This window comes from Chelmon rostratus, chromosome 8 (genome assembly GCF_017976325.1).
Source record: "Chelmon rostratus isolate fCheRos1 chromosome 8, fCheRos1.pri, whole genome shotgun sequence".
Classification (NCBI taxonomy): Eukaryota; Metazoa; Chordata; class Actinopteri; order Chaetodontiformes; family Chaetodontidae; genus Chelmon; species Chelmon rostratus.
The window spans coordinates 21,873,722-21,893,992 of NC_055665.1; the positions used below are offsets into that span (position 1 = coordinate 21,873,722).

The 20,271-nt window shown below is 39.2% G+C and overlaps 1 protein-coding gene across 1 annotated transcript in view; it reads right to left on the minus strand.

Moving 5' to 3' along the window:
* cdkal1 (CDK5 regulatory subunit associated protein 1-like 1) overlaps positions 1-20,271 on the minus strand; it is a 241,300-nt gene that overhangs the window by 102,429 nt on the left and 118,600 nt on the right. The window contains exon 9 of the mRNA XM_041942774.1: positions 7,632-7,798. Within this exon, the coding sequence (XP_041798708.1) occupies positions 7,632-7,798 (167 nt within the window). The remainder of the gene's footprint in view (positions 1-7,631; positions 7,799-20,271) is intronic.

Consider the following 20,271-nt stretch of genomic DNA (forward strand, 5'->3'; position numbering starts at 1 on the left):
GCCAGTACTTTTGAGAAGGATTTTGGCATCTGTATTTAAAAGTGAGATTGGTTGTTAGGAGCTACATTCAATGCGGGTCTTCATCTGTTTTTCTTTTTTTATTATTATAAATTAGACAAAAGGGACTCTTCTAAACAGTCATTGGTAATGGGGAGAGCTACTAACTTTATTTAGAAGCATATCTGTCTGTGCCAAGAGATTTCCCATGCTGCATACTCCTTATTGCTAAGTCTATCTCCAACATTTTTATCAAGTGAGCCAACATTTTTGGATCTATAGAGGCAACTTTCAGTTTTTCTTAAAAAATTATCTATAGCTATTGGGGTAGGAGATTAATTTGAGGAATACAATGATTGATGAAATCTATGAAACCAATTTTTGCATTGTCTTTATGTTTTAGGCACTCAGAACACAGCCAGATAAGCCATTTTCTGATGCAGCTGATGGGGTTGAAGTTTCCCTGGCCCCCTCCATGATCACAAAAATTAAACAGCAATTTGGAAATCAGATACTCAGCTTGTTGTATTGCTAAGATGCTGTTTTCAGTTTGTAGCAATAGGCAGTTTCAGTATGTAATGAGTCCAACTCCAGTATGCGATCTGGAAAGTGTTGAAGACGTTAGTTCCTAGCTCTTCTCTGGTATGCACAGAATGAAAGGATTTTACCTCTTAAATATGCTAACAGCGTTTCTTACAGTGCTGATGGAGACATTCCTGGAATTTGCTTAGTAGTAAGAAAACATTCTATTTCTGATACAATGCAATTCGATGGTGATAATTGTTGGAAGTTTATGGTGAGAATCTCCTATCATCTATTAGCTACAAGAAAAATACAATCTTGTAGCGGACTGTAAATATAGGTATATAGCGCACACACACACACACACAGCTGGAATCCCCAGTGTGCCAGCAAGCAGTCAGAAAGGGTTACTGTCTGGATCAAGTGAATGTTCTGAAGCAAAGCCATAAAAAGTAGCACCTAACTGCATTCACACACACTCACAGACATGTACACAAACCCATACAGAACAGAGTATTAACAGGTTTCACCCAGGGGAGTCTGTAAAGAAAATGATTCTACAAGCTGTTCCCAGGATAATGAGTCAGGTCCCCAATGTGTATCCACCGGTACACAAACACACTGTCAGTGGGAACTGTATTCAGCAGCAGATAGAGGAACTGAGCTCCCAATGGTATTAAACATTTCAAGCACTTTAGGCTGCACTTGATTTTCCCTGGAGGTTAAACCGAGAATGCAGCACCTCACACAGTGCCGACTAAGTTTATATATTGTACAGTAAAAGGGATTTTAAGTGCACGTGTAGCATTTGAATGCCGCACTGTACTGAATTGTATCATCTGACTTTTAAGAGCTGGAAAATGACGTCAATACATTGTTGTTGGCATTTTCCATATAAGTTTGTTTTCATCGATTTAAATAGTGACACAAGCAACCAAAAAAAAAACTAAACGCATGAAACCACTATATGGATAAAAATGTTCGCTACAGCTGTGGATTACATCAACAAACTGCAGATAATTCAGTTTACTCACTGCCATTGTTGCTGTCTTAATTCTTTTTGCCCTTTGAAAGAAAAAAAAAAAACTACTTAAAGCCACAACAAAAGGCAAAATGAAGATCAGGTTTAAATGGGCAGCTGGCATTTAAATCTCCACCTTTCAGAACTCATAATTCACCGCAATAATTCAGAAAACATAATTCACTGCAGTAAGTCAGGACTCATAATTCAGAGGCACATCCGAATAGCTTTACTGTGAGCATTCATTTGGTGCCAGGTCCCTCACACAATGCTACATTAGGCCTCTAATGTGGAGAGGCTCCCGAAGGCTTCATTAAAATGAAAATGGTCTGAGAGGGTGTGTCTAAGCGTGTGCCCATACAGCTGTGCTTGTGTGCACATTTGAGTGTGAAGGTGAGATGTGGTGTGTGTGTGTGTGTGTGTGTTTCATTGTGTGTGTATTCATGTGTGTGAATGCTCGCGTCTCGGGTGTGAAAAATATCAGCCGATGCAGAGGACGGAGTTTTCACTTTGTTACGGGTATTTGGTGGTTTGTCAGCCCTCCCAAGGCCTAGTGCTGCTCCATCTACGTCTTTGGAAAGTAAATGGCTAGATGGAAAAAAATTAAAATGAAAAGTTGAAAAGAAGGATAATGTAAAAAGTAATTGCAGATTGTGTCAAGTCCCACAACACCAGTCCAATGTCACACCTGACAGCAGAGGACAATAAACGTGACCTGCTATTATCACTATTATTATATTCTAAATGGAAGCATTTTTAAAACATTGAAGAAATCAATTTAGGAGATACAAAAGACTAACTCACATTCTAAGTTTTGCAAAATGACATAGATAGATGTACATTTTTGTTTCTCTGGCTGTATTTATGAGATCATATTTTTTTTTAGTTGAGCAGAATGTTGAGTCTAATCCCTCTTTGCTTACAGCACTACAGTATCACACCACTGTTTCACAGAGGTAATTGTGGAGAAAGTGTCACTGTCAAACTGAAATGAGCTCTGTGGATGATGTTTAATGGACAACGGCTACGTCATTCATCTCAGCCTGACTGATTGCTACATATGAGGAGGCTACTTTCACACCTCATTTACTCTAGTCTGCCAGTATGTTAGAGTCAATCACATACTGAGGCCCGCACCAGCACATTCACAGGTATCTGCATGCACACACACGTCTTATATGACCAGATGACCTACTGTTGCACTTTTGAGAGCCATTTAGCAGTTTATTGACAGACAGATGGACACACAAAAACATTGATAGAGGGATAGACAGATAAAGTAACTAAGATTGGGTTTAAAAATACAGTTCAATATGGAGCAAAAGTGTATATCAGGGATAGGCATTTTGTACTCGCAAAAAATATCTACCATCAGGGGAGGGTCGAAAAGAACACCTAAGTGAAAATGCATTGGGATAGTTGAAGCAATCTTGATGGCTCACTATGTCTTGTAGTTGTTGTTCACAACAATGGCAGCTTGTACTGGCACTCAACAAAGGCCGTAAGCTCGAGGAAGCTTCCTCCTTCCACAGTTTAACAGGAGCATATCTCCAGTCACAGTGACTGTTTCCGTAATGAGCTAATCTCCCCTGCCCTGGTGTGTATATACATGCACACGCACGCACGCACGCACGCACACACAAACACACACACACACATATATATATATATATATATATATATATATATATATAGATATAAACTTAAAGTCTAAAAGAAAAAAATGTGAAAACCAAAAGAGTAGCATGGCTACAGACACTTGCATGCAACTACACCTGTAAAAATATCCATAGATGGCACGATGCAATCAACTAAAATGTCATAGCCAAGTGGCCCATGAGAGGCGATTGGGCCTTTAACTGCTCCAATCAGCAAATAGTGCCATGAGGCTGTCTATATCTGTCAGGAATAACAGGCTGCACACGGGAAGAAATTGTGTGTTCTTGTGTGACAGAGGGAGACAGTGCGAAAGTGTTGATCTGAGTGAGTGTGAGTGAGGGTGATCTTTTCGGGGGAAGTGGAGAGGTAACTTGGCCTTTTCAGCTTCAATCACAGCCATTCAGTATGATGTTGTTATATAAGTGCTTGTGCTCTTCAAAAGAGAAGAGGGGGGTTATAATTTGGCCTCAAGATGAAGCATGAATCTACTTCAGCGATTTGGCCTTCATCATCATCATCATCATCATCATCACACTGTTGTTATTGCTGTGATTATCGCCATCACGGGAGGAATTGGAGAAAGGAGACAGAAGAGGTGAAGGAAAAGTGATTAGGGGGAGAACAACAAGAGTTTAAAGGTTGTAAATGATGATAAAACTGAAACAGTGCGAAGAAGAATGAAGAATTACAGAAAAGAAAGAACTGGAAGGAGAAACGGGATTAGAAACTAGAATAAGAGAGAGAGAAAAAGCTAAATCAAAGAGGAATAAACAAGAGGACTGAAAGTCAAGGAAAGTGCTCGGTCCGAGTGCCTGATTGCTTGGCCTCCAGTAGTGCAGCCTGCAGCTTTCTCTGTATCCTCCAGATCCAGACATGTACATCTAAAAGCTCCCCTTTTTAAAACTTTGTCAACAACTAAAATTAGAATATGCTACCAGTTTTCGACAGTTTATTGAGGTGAGCCACACCTAAATAATTATTAATAATAGCCATTATCTCTGCTTGCTAAATAATTGAATGTAGGCCAAATACACACTGCACACATGTAAAGCAAAGTACAATCATTTTATGGATCAAAAACGTCAACAATATGCATTTAAAAAGTTTGATTATAGACTAATGTAATCAAGCATTTGCAGAGATGTGGAAATAAAAGCCCAGCCACTGAAATCTAACTCTAAGGAGTTTTTATCCAGATGTAAGTGAATGAATGAGGGTTAACGCTAACCCTTTCTCTACATGGCTTTTGGAATAGTCACTGTTGTTTAAATGTGTGCATGCAGGCCAACGTTTCTCTCTCTGTTTGTTGAGAATCACTCATCCAACTACTTCACACTTGACAGTGCACTTCCTTGGGTCTTCAGCAATACACCCGTCAAGTGGACGCTGATCTGATAAAATGTTATGGAGAAAATCGAAGGACAGAGAAAGAGACAGAAAGGCCTTCTTTTTTTAGTTAGATTTTTTCTTCTGGCAGGTTTCTCTGTGAGGTGTTGGGCTGACAATCATTGACAACATATAGAAAGTTCATAAGTAGGACTAGAGAGAGGGAAAAGTGAAAGTGTGTGTGTGTGTGTGTGTGTGGGGGGGGTTCTGGTAGAGGAGAGGAGAAAACAGGGGCGAGGATAAAGGGTAAATGAGGGACAGGAGCAACAAAAGACAATGATAAGCTAAAGAAGAGCACTCTTATCTTTCCTTATGTAGGTTAATTGACTGAGGAATTAAAGCAAAAAGATATAATTCAATTCAATGCATGGATGTTAACAATGAAGGGGCCGGTAGCATATGAAATGATTCTTAATACACACACACACACACACAGTGAGAGACCAAGCTAGTGTGTCGTCCTAGTATATTTCTAATTATCAGTTAATTGTTATTCCCTATCATTAGGAGGGTGGTTTTTTAATTGTAATGTAGCCAAGCAGAAAGCCCACCTATACATGTGGGGGACAATTAGCCACCTCCATTAACCCCTGGTTAATTACAACCTCCATTGCTGCTTCCCACAGCACTTTCCCACTCCTCACTTACCCCTCATCTTTATCCCCGGGCCTTCATCCCCATTTTTTTCATTTCTGTCCTCATTTCATTCATCTATGATTTCCAATCTTACTTGATTGTTTGATTCAAATATACCTGTTTTGAACTTCAGTGGGTTTTTTTCTTGCTGAAAAGCTTTGTTACATTTTAGTTTTCTAGGTTATCATCACCCTATTTCAACACATTATGTCCTTACTTTCACCATTATTAATTCTTTCTGACTTGTCTTCACTAGTTTAACCCAATCTCCCTATTCAATTTCATTCTTTTCTTGTAATCATCCTCCTCTTTTAAATTAATAAGTTGCCACCTCAACTATGCAAAACCACAGCTGTACTGGCGAGGTAGGTGACAAATATTAAGTTAGGCTTTTCAGCTATGCCAGTTTATATGTCCCTTTTCATAGAGCAGACACACATATGATGCAAGTCTGCCGATGAACTTGGATTTACTCATGTGAGAGGTTAAGGTCTTGTTGTCACTGTTAGCAAAAACTCCACTCTGCAGCGTAGCTCCATACACTTCACTGCTAAAGCATTGAATTATACAGAATTACTATAGACAACTACAAAATTAAAGTTTCAGTTTCGCTCTGTCTCTTGCTTGCCCACATTTGCAATTTCCCTTCTCTATTTATCTCAATGGGCACACAAACAGAAAAATATGCATGCAGCTTCAAAGTTTGATTATGACTTAAGTACATGAAGAAGAAAGTAAAATTAATGCAGAGACAATGTAAAATCAGACCTACAAACTCCAGTGGGATGACAAACAAAGCGAAAGCTAAAGTAGTTAAAATGGAACTACAGATTTTTTTTTCACTGTACACAAAACCACATTGTTGTTGGCATAGGATGTTAATATGAAGCTGAACAGTAACCGCGATAACAGCATGGCTATGGCTATGTACTGACACTCCCACAGGAACACAAACCGAAGTCTCTCATAGTGGAGCTGCGAGCAGAGCTACAACACAGTCACCCACACTATAACTCTCTGAAGGGACTGTCAAAGCTCCACCAGACTTCTTCCAGTGGAGAGACAGAGCGTCTGACAGTAGCTGCTCACGGCTGCTGAGAGAGGGGGTTCTAGCAGATTTTTAGGCTGTAGTTACCCTTTAAACTCACTTTGGACAAGGTTAGGTAGTTGAAACTCAGTGAAACAGCAACATTTCAAAGTAATCAGGCTCTTGCCTTAGGTGCAATGTGTCTGATCAGGCAGAGCTCGGACAACCATGGACAACAAAAAGATTTGGAATGTGTGCCCCAGTGGCGTATTCTTATCACAGCAAGCTTCATTTCTATGTACATCAGTTCAGCCTACAGTATTCCTCTCTTTGTGGAAGGAGCAAGCGAACGAAAAATAAGGGCTGATGTTTTTGTTTTCTGCATTAGTTTAACATTTTAGTCTTTACCAAGGTGGAGTATTGATGGAGTATTGTTTTTGCTTAAAATACATATGTCCCTGGTACACCTTCTTGTAAGTGTACTAAAATCTCTGACTTCCAAGAAAATCTGGTCATTTTAGAGGCTACATGATGGTGTGCCAATAGGTATACCTGCACCTAAAACATTAATTCTCTTTCTCAGACACAAAAATACACACACTCCTAATAAATACACCACTTTCACAGTATTCATAGTCACAAAAGGTGCAACCCCATGGAGAAAACCTTAGCTGCACCCTGTTGTCTGGATTTTTTTTGGTTTTGACAACGATGGAACAGTGACGGACTCAAAACAGGAAACATGCTTCATGTTTCTTAGGCTTTCTATTTTCTTTATTCAGATAATTTGGATTAAGTAATTCAACTCTTAAAATTGATTTGTTGTCTGAAAACAGAGGCTGGATATGCCTATTGTCCATTGATGGTGGAAAGTGGTGATAAAATGTTAGAAATACGTTATTTAAATGGTAGAAAATGGAGACATGATAGAGCCAGACATGCAGAAACACATACAGAGAACGAGAGAGAGAGAGAGAGAGAGAGAGGGAGGTAGAAAGAAAATGAGAGAGAGAAGGGATAACAATGTCCATTGTTCCATTAGGGAAGACAATAATGACTGATAAAATGAGGTTGCTAAAGAGGACACAATGGTCCTTAATTGACTCATTAGGGAGAGAAGAGAATGAACTGCACTAATGAATGGAGTAATGCAGCTAAACTGCTTGGTAAGCAAAACAGACAGGCATTTAGTTTATTAAATCTAGGCAAAGCAATATTATTTGTTCACAAAGAGGGATAGCACAAGAGACAATAGAGACTAAACAGAACAGCAAAAAGGAAAAACTCTGGAATCCCTTAGTATTTTAGTGTTACTTATCAGTGATGCATTTTTATCTTTGATGGTAGTTCTGGGTGAAATGGGTTAGCGAGTGCTGTGCGTACCTCTAGGTGCTCCAGGATGTACGGTGGGTTGGTCATACCCAGCCTCAGCATGGCCCCTTCAGGAATTTCCTCCACCAATCTCCACAGCAATGTGGGCAGGTCAGTCCCTATGTCTCTACCATAAGCTCCTGTGTCCTCACTGGTCAACCAGATCTCACACACTCCCTCTGGAAAGAAATGATACGCACAAAAACGAGGATTGAACATGCTGAATAACTATTTACTTTTGTTTGGCTCCCAAAATTTCAAATCTTCAGAATGATGATCTGTAGCATTCTCATGTCAATGTGCTGCAGCTTTGAGCCAACCCTGTTGCAAACAAAAAACAGTTTAATTGTTCTATATTTTAATTTTCCAAAGAAAAACTACCCAGTATATCAATGGACAATAGTTTCTAAATGCTAAGTATGGCTCATCGAAATGGACTTGCATGCAATGTTATTGGTGTTTGGGAGAAATAACACTGGGTGGTTGTTGTCACTATAGCAAACAAATCATTTAAAGCTGCTTTTGAATATCCAGCTCTGACATAAACTTTAAATAAGGGCTTTAACCCACGTACATATATAGATGTATAACTAATACATAGACTACAATACCCAAGAGGCGATTTTTACCATGACTATAGCTATTATTTCACTTTTATTACACTATTACACACACAAAGATATATATTCCATTACTTTAAATGACATGGTTTAACATTTCAACAAAACCATGGCATCTGCTTTAGATACTGTTACTCCAACAAGGTTAAAAAAAGGTTGACTGAATAACTGCATGGTTAAACAACAGCGGAGTTAATGAGATTAAGAGAATCTGTTGAGCAGCTGAAAGAAAATGGAGGAAGACTGTATATATTATAGTGAACTGTGATATATAAAAAGAAGCCCTGGCTGTCTATAACTAAGCAATACGGCAGGCAAGAAAGGATTACTTCTCGGAGATTATTACTGAGAATGCTGGGAACTCTAGGCTATTATTCTCTCTGCTATTGACCAGCTACTCAGCACTGCCCCCACCCATCCACAGTTCGCAACATCAAACTGTGAAGAACTTGCATTGTTCTTCAATAACAAAATACCCTAAATTAGAGTCAGCATTGGTACTATTACATGAACTGAGCTCTGCAAGACTGTCACTGAGTGTAACTCATCCATCTCATGTGTTGACCGTGTATCTACAGCATTTTTACAGTGGTTGACACTGCTTCAAGTAATTTCCTAAAGATTATAAATACATCTCTGCAAACTGGCATCTTCCCAGATACCTTCAAATAGCTGTTATAAAACCCTTACTAAATGTGCCCAACCAAGATGGTACTGCACTCACCAACTATAGGGCAACATCCAACCATCCATTCATCAGTGAGACACTGAAAAGGATGCAAATCAACTCCTTTCTGAAGGAAAATAATATCCTGGAGGAATTTTAGTCGGACTTTAGAACATTACACTACAACACTAAAACTGCTCTTAATAAATAACGTCTAAAGAAAGGTCTCAATTATTGCACTGTTAGACCTAAGTGCAGCTTTTGATATAATTGACTATGATATCAATCTATGGTCTTTAATAGTCGGTTGGTCTTTCTGACTGTGTGTTGAACTGATTCACGGATAGGTTAAAGGGAGAAAGTTTTACATCTATTTTGGGGTTGCACAAGAGAGCTGCCTTGGCCCATTACTGCTCTAACTACACATTTATCCACTTGGTGACATCATTACAGAAAGTTTAATGTATGTTTCCACAGTTACACAGACTGTACATCTCTGCCAAACCAAATGACACTGCAACTATAGACTCCATTACGAACTGTCTGTTAGCAATAAATAAATTGATGAGCAATCATTTCTTGAAGTTAAATGAGGACAAAACTTCGTCTGCTGCTGGTTTATTGAAGGTTTCCAGCAGAAAAAAATAAAATCGAGGATGGAGCCTTTGTCAATTTTGCCCTGAAGCTCTGGACACTACCACAGATATCAGGGAAGCCAGCTCACTAAATGATTCTAAAAGAAAGAAGCTAAAAACTTCTCTCCCACTTTAAGGGGGCCTTTAACTAGCTAAGACTTTCCTGATACAGTCCTAAAAACCTTTGTGCTCTGCCTTTCTACTGTTGTCACATGTTTGCAGAATGGGGTAACTTTTTTCCCCTTTATTGACTTGGTTAAAGTTATCCATGCTTTTACCTCATCCCATTGGGACTGCTTGAGCCAGAGTTCTTTCTCTCCTGCAGCTGATCTGTTATGCAACTAATTTATATCAAGACTCATCACTCCAACAGAATGCTAACCTCCTTTCCCCAACTACAGTTAATCTGAGACCTGAGTGAGAGTTTCCTAAGTTTTCAGCTATCAAAACACTCTGAAACTCATTCCCCTGTCTCATCCCTGAGGATAACTTGATCAATAGGGCTGTGGTTCTTACCACACTGGTCAGCCCAGCACCAAAGCTCCCTCACTGTCACAGCAGCTTCTCTTAAGTACCATTATTTCATTGCCTCTCTTGATGTCATTGCTGAAATGCTCCAAGGCTTTGGCGGAACCCAGCTCATGACAGTCACTGACAAGTATTAAAAATACCCGTCTTACACACATGCTTTCCAGGAATGTGAAGGTCACATACAGCAAGAGGAGACAATCTACCAGCTTCATGCTAAATTAGAGTAACGCTCACTGCTAGAGCTTAATGATCTAACTGTCATTTGGCTGTTGGCTGGAAATGGTTGAGTGTCCTGCTTAAGCTATGTGTTAAGACATATCATGTCATGCAGATACACAAAAATACATTTCCAATTGTAGGGGCACAAGCTCAAGAACACATTGACACACACAAGCACACAACCATCATTATCATTAGCTGTGCAGAGACAGACAGAAAGATGCATGTGGTCATTCAGAGAGCAAAGATGGTGGTTGGCTAATTGGACTGTGTGTTTGTGTGTGTGCGTGCACGCGTGCAAAACAGAGGGCAAGAAAAAAAACTGTGTGTTTAAAGGCGTGCACAGGCCAGACAGATTAAAGATAATGACAGTATAATTGTCCGGAGTGAAAGAGTTTCCAAAGCTCATCATCGTTGACATTAAGATGCACTAATGATTTCTCGTCTAAAAACACCATCAAAAACATCCATCAATCACACGTGATCAGATCTAAAGGCGAACACACACTACGCAAGGATGCATTCAGGATGTGATGTTCATTTGCTGCAGTATGCAATCAATCAAAAGCATATTTCAGCTTGGTCCGATACTCTGTAAAAGCCTATTTTTTTTTTAAATGTTCTTTATCGCGCATTAACTCGTTCAATTGATTTGACTTAGAATGTAGGCTCTGTTTTAGCCAAGACAAATAAGAGCTACCATCTATTGTTGGCCACTGAACAGCATTATTGGAGGACCTGGAGGTCAAACTCGATGCAGAGACACGTTATCATCAGCTAACATGGATTCATAATGAAAGCGTGTCACTGTTTAGCAACATTAATACAGTTGATTTGCTGCAGTATTTGTTCAACACAATCTGTGTCACATTGCTCAGCTCTTTAGCCTGAAGGAAGTTGGTGACAGCAAATTCCCAGGGCAGCTAATGTCAGCTTGTTTGGGCTGAATTATACCAATCCCTCTGACAAGATCTAACCCTTGCCTGCATCATCTGCATCCCGGGAGTCAGTGTATTCCTCCACCCATGACACTAGCACCATCACTTTCTACGCCACAGCTCTGTCCCAGAATAATATTGGCCAAGTGGTCTCTTAATACAGGGCAAGAGCTGCATTAAATTGGCCTAGAAGCTAAATTGGTTCCTTCCAAAACAACATTCCTGTGATTCCACACACACAATGTTGCCAAGCTAGCAAGCATGTGTATTGTCTGCTATTAAATACCACTTGTGATTCCTGTGTTAATTACTTTTTGAACTGGGCGACGCTTTGGAAAAGTCTCAGGTGTTTACTCAAGGCCACAGACATACACAGATCTCCAGATAAACTCAATAACCTGCCCAGTAATTTGCCCCTTTGGCCTGCTTCTCGGTCCCTTTTGCATTAGGTGCGCCAATGGTGTTATCGTTGGCCAAAGACACAGAGAAGGTGGCCTTTTCATCAGGAAATGTAAGCTTGCTCTCCCTTCTCTATCTGCTCTCATACACATTACACAGCTGCTTCCTCTAGTTTCTGGTGTGTGTGCAGTGGAGAGAGGGTCGGCTGAAATGTGTATCAGGCATGTCAAGATTACTGCAAAAAACTCATCATCACAGGAGCACACTGCAGAGAGTCTAACAATGTATGAATAATGTTTAATATTGAAGGCCTTTGAATATAGTAAGCCAAATGGTCAAATAGACACCACATTATGACAAGATAATATTTTAAATTCATGTGCCCTGCAGAGGTGTCCTTGAGCAAGCCTTGTGTACGAGTTGAAGACAGCTGACCCAGACTTCTGACCCTGATAAAAGGGAGCAGATAGAGAAGAATTTCAACATATCAATATAATGCCAATATTTATTTTACTTTACTAACTGGAAAATGAAAGTTTTATTGCTTGAAATAAATTCAGTAAGTTTCCACTCTGCTTTGACCTGTGTGTGTTCACATCACAAACTTTTCGCAGAAGCCCTCGTTTGCACGTCATCTTATGATGTAGTTTGATGTCGGGTCACTTATAAACAAGGGTGGGGAGCGGGACACTTTTCCTAAAAGCTATTAACATTCACTGAACTCTGACACAGCAGTGCAAACACAGCACAGAGTGCCAAATGGAAAGAGGGCAGGACAGGAAGATATTAAAGATGAAAATAAAAAAAGAGAGGGACTTGTGTTGTTTGGGTTTGAGCTTTCAAGGGTTGGGCTATCATTAATCAGAGAGCAGTGGTGAGATCTAGTTTATGACACACCACACTTACTAATCAATACAGTACATCCATTCACACATATTTGAGAGGATTCCAAAGGCCTGGGTATGTGTTATCATAATGAAATCTCCTGAACACCTTATGTAAGCAACACAAGACTTTACAATTTACAGCTGCAGAGTTTTAAATGCTTTGGACTCTGAGCCGCTATTCCACTGCTCTCACAGACCTTTTACCAGTTCAAGATGTTATTTTATGTTCATATGGTTATGTATCTGGACATGCTGCATATTTGAGGATTAGGATGGGATTATGAGTTGATGTTGCATTGAGTTATGATTCAAGTATCCCTAAACTCAGGTCATGCATATAAACAGTATGATCGTGTGTTTTGTTGCTTGGATAAATGAAGTTCTTGTGATGACAGTCATATTAGCTGTGTCTTGAGACTGAGATATTGTAGACACGTGTGCCCAACAAGGAGCATGGTGTGTAGCCTGGGCCCTGTCTTTGGTCACAGTGACAGAGTGGTGAGGTTTCAGGTGAGGGCGAGGACAGCTCTCTCTACCTGTTCAGCAACGTTTGTTCAGTGTGCTGTCACATCTCTTGATGCAGTATTTGTGAAAATGAACAGCTGAAGTGAAAGTTTTGTCACAAAGCTGTATTGCTACATATCCTTGCACATTTTAGGAGGATATACAGTAATCCTGGAGCCTTCTTAGTGGGAATGAGGAGTATAACTGTGTATCACTGCGTAGATGACGCCACTGGTAGAGAAAAGAGATGGAGGGAGACAGCGAGAGAGCACGCGCAAGAGGAAACAGCTGTGTGTACATCGAAGCTGCGTTCGTCTCTGTCCAAGAATAACACCATCAGCATGTCTGACAAAGCCGTACACATATCAAACAATCATCGCTCCAACTCTCTGCCAGATACGTGTTTTCTAAACTGAAGCCTGCTAAACTGAACTGAAAACAGAGTTTAAAGTGTGGTGGATCTGTTGGTTGTTTCTATGTCTGTCTACATGTGAATTAAGGTCAACATCTGTTTTTGTGTATATTTTTCTGTGCCAATGACACCACTTTGTGCTCTTCAGTCAATAAGCAAAAAGCAAAGAATCCAAAGCAAAATTTAAAAAAAAAGAAAAAAAAGAAAAGAATGAAGAACAAAAAGCAGAAAAACAAACCACGGCCCAACCCAGAATTTGGGCGCAAGGCAAGAAACGTCCTGCTGAGAACAAATTTCATCCTACGGAAAACTGGTGGCTTTGGTTAATGACAGTTATGTCAACTAATCCGTTTTAGACTAATCTATTTGGGTTTCACAAACAATAAGTTAGATAAGGGGCTAAAAGTAACACCTAAAAATATATATTTTCTAGTTGTGTCCTCATAAAAATCATACAGGAAGCTAAAACCAAACTTTTTAAAACAAGTGAGACAGTGGGATGCAATTCTATGTCGATCGTGATATAATGACTATTTCCAGGTTAACAGTGCCAACAGTATAAGGTGCAGTACATTAAATCACACTAGCATATACTGCAGCAGACCTCTATATATTATTATACTGTTTACATATACAGTATAATTTCTTATGGCCCTATGTCCCCGCTCCGCCTTTGGATAAAAGGATGAGAAGAGTGGGAGGAGAAAAGAGATGAGGGCTTTGAAGTGGTTGCTTTGAAGAAGCATGACAGAACCAATTGATTCAGGTGATTGGGAGCTTTAGTAAAAGCCACTGTTGAAACAGTAAAAGAGTCTTGAATCATAAATGAGACACACAAGCGGCCTAACATGACCACACATTTTCATGTCATGCCTGTTTCTATTAGTTGGTACAATCTGGGTCTGATTTCTTAAGTTGCACATACATACACATATGCAAACATAAAAACAGTTAAAGCTGACTATTTGTTCAATCATTAGAGACAGTAGTGTATAAACTATCACGACTCCCTGCAGGAATAACTGTAACAAACTTCCATTGAACTTTTAGTGATAATACTAATCAAAATAATAGCTTGTTTTTGTCTCCACCAAATATCAGACTGGAAATGAAAATTAAAACTGACTTTATGTCAAGTTTTATCATTATGTCTGATATTGATCTTTATTTTCTATCACTGGTCTTTATTCCAGTAAGCTAATATTGATAGCAGAAATGGAAAAATAATGTGCTCTGTCTGGGTGGAAATATCCTCAGTTTGGTCATTTACATAAAAAACACTGAAAAAAGAACAACAAAAAAAACAATGCTGTTCATCAATGAGAGAAATTAAAATAATCTTGAGAAAAAACACAGCGGCATCAATGAAATTTTCAAATACTGCACATAATGGCTGTCCCTCACGTAAATTATTGAGTTCCACCATATTTTTACGCATTTTTAGGACGGACTTAACACAAGTGCATGTTTACAACTCAAACTCCACATACAGTGCATGCACTGTGTTTGTGTCTAAACCTGTGCTGTATGTGAATTGTGTACATGAATATACACATCGCAAGTTATCCTTCTATCCCCACTGTGCACAAGCGGGTTCAGGTTTCCTACTTATCTTAATCTCTTTGGCATGATATACATTTTGATTGGCTGCCACAGGCTATAGTGTTGAACAGATTATAGATTAGATGATCCCATTAAACAGCATTAAAACCCTATTTTCCATAACACCAACAACATATGGCTAAGCATGTTACAGCACATACATGGAGAAAGACAGCGTGAAAGAGAGAGCGAGAGGGAGACACTCAACATGCTTCAAGATCATGTGAATAAAAATCTGTTGGTACTTCAACTTAACACAAATGGTCTTAAAGTGAACATTATACAGTACGTTAATATTGGTCAACTGTAGTTTATTGTATTTTTAATAAACTTTTATGTGACACACACACACAATGTGTGTGCGTGTGTGTGTGTGCGCACACACAGACCGACCGTCATGCAATCATGGCAGCTTAATGTATACCAACATACTTTGTGTCATGGAAAATAAGGATTTAATGCAGTATAATAGGATCATCTTTATGTGCATGTAATCTGTAATCTATTAAAGACTGCCCCCTGCAACCAATCAGATTGTGCATGACCTAAAGCAAAAACAGCTTAGATCCCTTTGAGAATATTCATTCTTTAACTCAATGACTAAACAGATCTCATGAGGTACTTAACAGGCCAAGAGATGAGCTCCCAAAACTTTTACCAAGGTCTCTATCCTTAATCAGCTCGACAGTGTTATCGACATCATTAGGACAGGCCAGGTGATGCAGATTTCAGACCTTTACAAATACTCTGACTCCTGAAACCTTGTCCCAACAATCATCAGAGGCCCACAAAGCAGGAGAAGGCCATAAGAAGAGAGCAAAGTGTTTTCAGGTAGCTGTTTCCTCAGTTTGTGAAGTAATTAAGAAATGGCAGTTAACAGGAACAGTGGAGGTCAAGTTGAGGTCTGGAAGACCAAAAAAACTTTCAGCTCGTTGGATTGCTAGAAAGGCACAAAGGCACACAAAATTCAGTGTCAGAAGTTTGCAAAGGAACCTCTAAACAATCCTGATGCAGTTTGGAAACAAGGTAGACAGTAGAACAAAATCAGTATAAAACAGTGCTGTTACTCTGGGATCAACAATTTTCAAGATGTACATTCACACATCTATATATTCTATATCTGTCTATATCTACAATATCCATACTATTACCAGTGTAATTACCAGAGTGTTTTTCATACTGGATTCATACAATCAAACAAGAGTAACATATTATAAACATCATGCCATATTAACACAAGTCATATACAGATTTTGTTTTATGCTATCAGTTGTCTTTGGTATATTTCACAATACATTAGCAGCACTTCCCACTGCAAGTCAGCGTTCAGGTTTGTATTTTTTATTAATTAAAAATCTTATTTCTACATGAAGAGGACTCTTCTAGCTACAGAACATGACCTCACACAATCATCAACACATACCCTTCTAACAAGCATAACTGAGATATAGACACGTGCATACATTATATGCTGCTTGGAGCTATCACTTAATTTGTCCATGAATATTTATCAGACAACAAATGAAGTCACTGCTTTGCTATAAATACCATATTAATTTGAATCAAAGCCTTCTCAAGAAAGGATTCATTTCTTCATCACACAGAGAGAACACACACAGACACACACATCCAGGACACACACACCTCATCTACGTATAACCATGTATAACCATGCAACACTTTTGTACAGTGCCACTGACTGGAAGGCCTGTCTGACCTTCAATCACATTAGTCCCTCTCCTGCCCTCCCCTATCATCCACTCCCCTCTAGCTGTCTGCCTTCACAATAAACCTCCCACCCACCCCGCTAGCCAGTAAAACATTCTGGGGCAGATGTAAACAACAGCCACTTGAGAAATGATGGATTTGGAGGGAAGGCAAGAAAAGTGACAGTCTGTGTTTGGTGAGGTTGGATTATGAGGAGAAAAGGGATCCAGAAATGTTTGTATCCATGGTGTTGACCATTTTATTGGAATAGCAATGAATCATTTGCCATTGTCTAAATTACATAACCAGTAACTGAACTACTTTATTCCAAATTTCACATGAAACAAATTTAAGAATTAAAAGGCATACACACTATATAATTATTGTTTTGGTTTGTTAATCCATCTGTACAAGGAGAAATCCCAACATACAAACATACAGTACATATCACTTCACTTATTTCATTTGATACATTCCACCGCTGTGTAATACTCTTCCCTCTGGCCTGTCTGACGCATGGCTCCATGTGATTAGCCAGAAGCACAAAACAAATTTTGCTGTATTTCCCAATATTTCCATTTAAAGCTTACTGAAACAACAAAGTTTAACTAGAACACAGCTTATGTGTCTTTTTCATTTCCCTGCAGGACTTGTGACTGACATTAGTTGGCATGAAAGAATAATCACAGGCTGTCCAATATAAAGAAGTTCCTCAAAGATTCTCACCATTTTTATTTAGGTTTCTTTTCAACAGCTCTCACTGAAATTCTTGATCTTTGCTAATCTTTGATTCACAGGCACGCAAGAAATAAACATTTCCACAGACATCAGCAGCATCATATTAATACACATACACACACAGACACAAGCCCTCCTTCAATCCCCACCACACAAATTCTCACACGCTTACACACTATAACTCATGCACAAATGCCACACACAGAGTTTAATTGCAGTAATTAAGCAGCTTAATTTAGAGCAACAACTGTTGATGTGGCGCGTGGGCGTCTTGGCAGGTAGCATCATCGTCACGGATTAACCGAACGCACACACTTGTATATGCAAATATTGTCTCTCAGGCATGTTTACACTAAATACATGCATGTGGGCATGCACATCGATGTGTACATGCTGCACGTGTATGTGTCTGTGTGCATGCACACGTGGATGCGCATGCATATGCATGGCTTTCATGAACAGCTACACAATCCTTTAAACAAGAACATGTCAGCTTTAACCTACTTTCACATAGTTTCTGAACTACAGGCGTGACCTTCTGTGCACGCCCGTGCACGAGACAGAATGTCTGGATACATCAAAGCCCATATTTGTGTGTGTATATACGTGCACATGCAATGTATGTGGTATATAAGAAAAACAAGTCATAGCATATATGGGTCAGATATATTGTATGGATATATCAAAAGTAATTGGCAGAGGGCCTCTAAGTACCGTGTGTGTGTGTGCTGTATGTATATGCTTATGTTTGTGGGCGTGTTTGTATATGAATGTATAGGGAATAATTGGAAGAAAAGTTACATCCCCTCTTTCATCTTTTCCCTGTGTGTTTGTCTGTGTGGGTATGTGTGTGTATGTGTGAAGTATCTTGAGAGTCTTCCAAAGCAGATGGACTGCTGCATATAAGAGAAAAGGACATCTGTAGGGACCAAAAAGAGTCCTCTAACTGCCCATAGTGCTGCGAGACACTTGTGCTTTCTGTGAATTCATGAAAAGAAAAAGCCACAAGCTGACAATAAATAACTAATGCTCTGAAACTGCTTTTTGTACCCCGAGTCTGACTAACTTCATGTAATATAGATTAAATGAGGATATTTCTAATGAGTTTGCGAAACATCCATTTTCACTGAATAATTCCTTTTTATGGAAAACAAATGTTAAGACTGCCTATATGGCTGAAGTACACTTAAAGACTTTGCTTGTACTAGCTTCGGAAATTTTGCAAATATTGAATTTAGCCTTTATTTGATGGCAAAATGGTTCAAACACCTTTTCCATTCATGTTTTGGCTCTAGGATTTTTAGATATTTAATCGCTACTGAATGAAGCAGGAAGCAGATAAATAAAAGCAAGCAATAACATAAAATGAAGAAGAGGTTTAACATAGAAAGATGCAAATACAAAATGGGTGACAGAGAATCTAACAAAAATATCACAAATGCAGTACAGATAATGACTACAATAGAGCTACACAGACTTTTTATTTACCTGTGCAATGTTGTTATAAAACAATATCCCAAAAACAGATAAAAATAACAGGCAGGATAGATAATAATCAAGAAACAGGAGATAAGTGGGTGAGATTGCGCGAGAACTCTTTACAGAGGACTTTATTTTTTAGAAGTGAGACTAATGATATTAGTGATTTTGCTAGCAATCAACAGGCCTTGTTATCTGCACTCATTACGGAAAGCTCTCATTAGCGTCACTTAACAAGCAATGAACGCAATTACGCAGGATAGTGAAGTAAAAGATGCAACTGCCCCAATAGGTCAGATTCATCGTTTGATAAATTGTATGTAAATGTGATCCAAAGACAACTGTCCCTGAGTTGAAAGAGAACATCAAGCACATCATTACATTTGAAAGGCCGTCACCTTTACCATGTTTACCATGTTTTATTGATAAAGGCCCTAAAAATTGAATTGTTGCAAATGTCACCTGTCAATCAAATCTTCTCAGCGCTAATTGAAATATTTGGGGAAAAAAAAGAAGCTAATCTTTCAGTATGTTACTGCGAATCATATAATTGTGTGAAGCAGGGTTATCTATCAAACAGGGATTATCTACACTGTCTGGAGATTTGACCCAATGTCTGTCGATCAAGATAATGAACGCCACCAAAAGCACATGAGTTGAAGCCGAGGGGAGGATGAATGGCTGACGGCGCGCTTGGATTAGAGGACAGGGAGCCTGAGACACAGAGTGTGAGGGGGGGGTCAAAGGAAGCTTTGAGGGGCAGATCCCATTTCTGTACGCTTCAGAGAGCTCAACAACTGCAAGGCGCTAAGGGCGCACACACACACACACACACACACACACACACACTCACAGGCAGACACAGACACACACACATCTCAACATTGACATTACATATGGAAATGAGTTTCTATTAAAAAGTCATTGAGGTGGTAATGGTTACTATCAGCTGTCAAAGAAGTCAAGGCAGTGGACACACATACACACACACACAAATGTATGATCATAAATATTCTCACAAAGACACACCCACACACACACTAATACAGTTGTGTTATTAATCAGACATAATAAGGTTTAACTCTTTCTAATTCAAGGCTGTTGACCTAATTTCTTCAAGTGCTGTTTGTGTGTGTGTGTGTGTGTGTGTGTGTGCTCGCCTCTGTGCTTGTGCAGCCATTAATTTGATAAAAAAAAATAATACGTCTGGTCAGTATTTATGCTAATATATTCATGACCCACCAGCTGGCATCATGTTTGTGTTTATTAATTCACTTAGCGTGTGTGTGTGTGTGTGTGTGTGTGTGTGTGTGT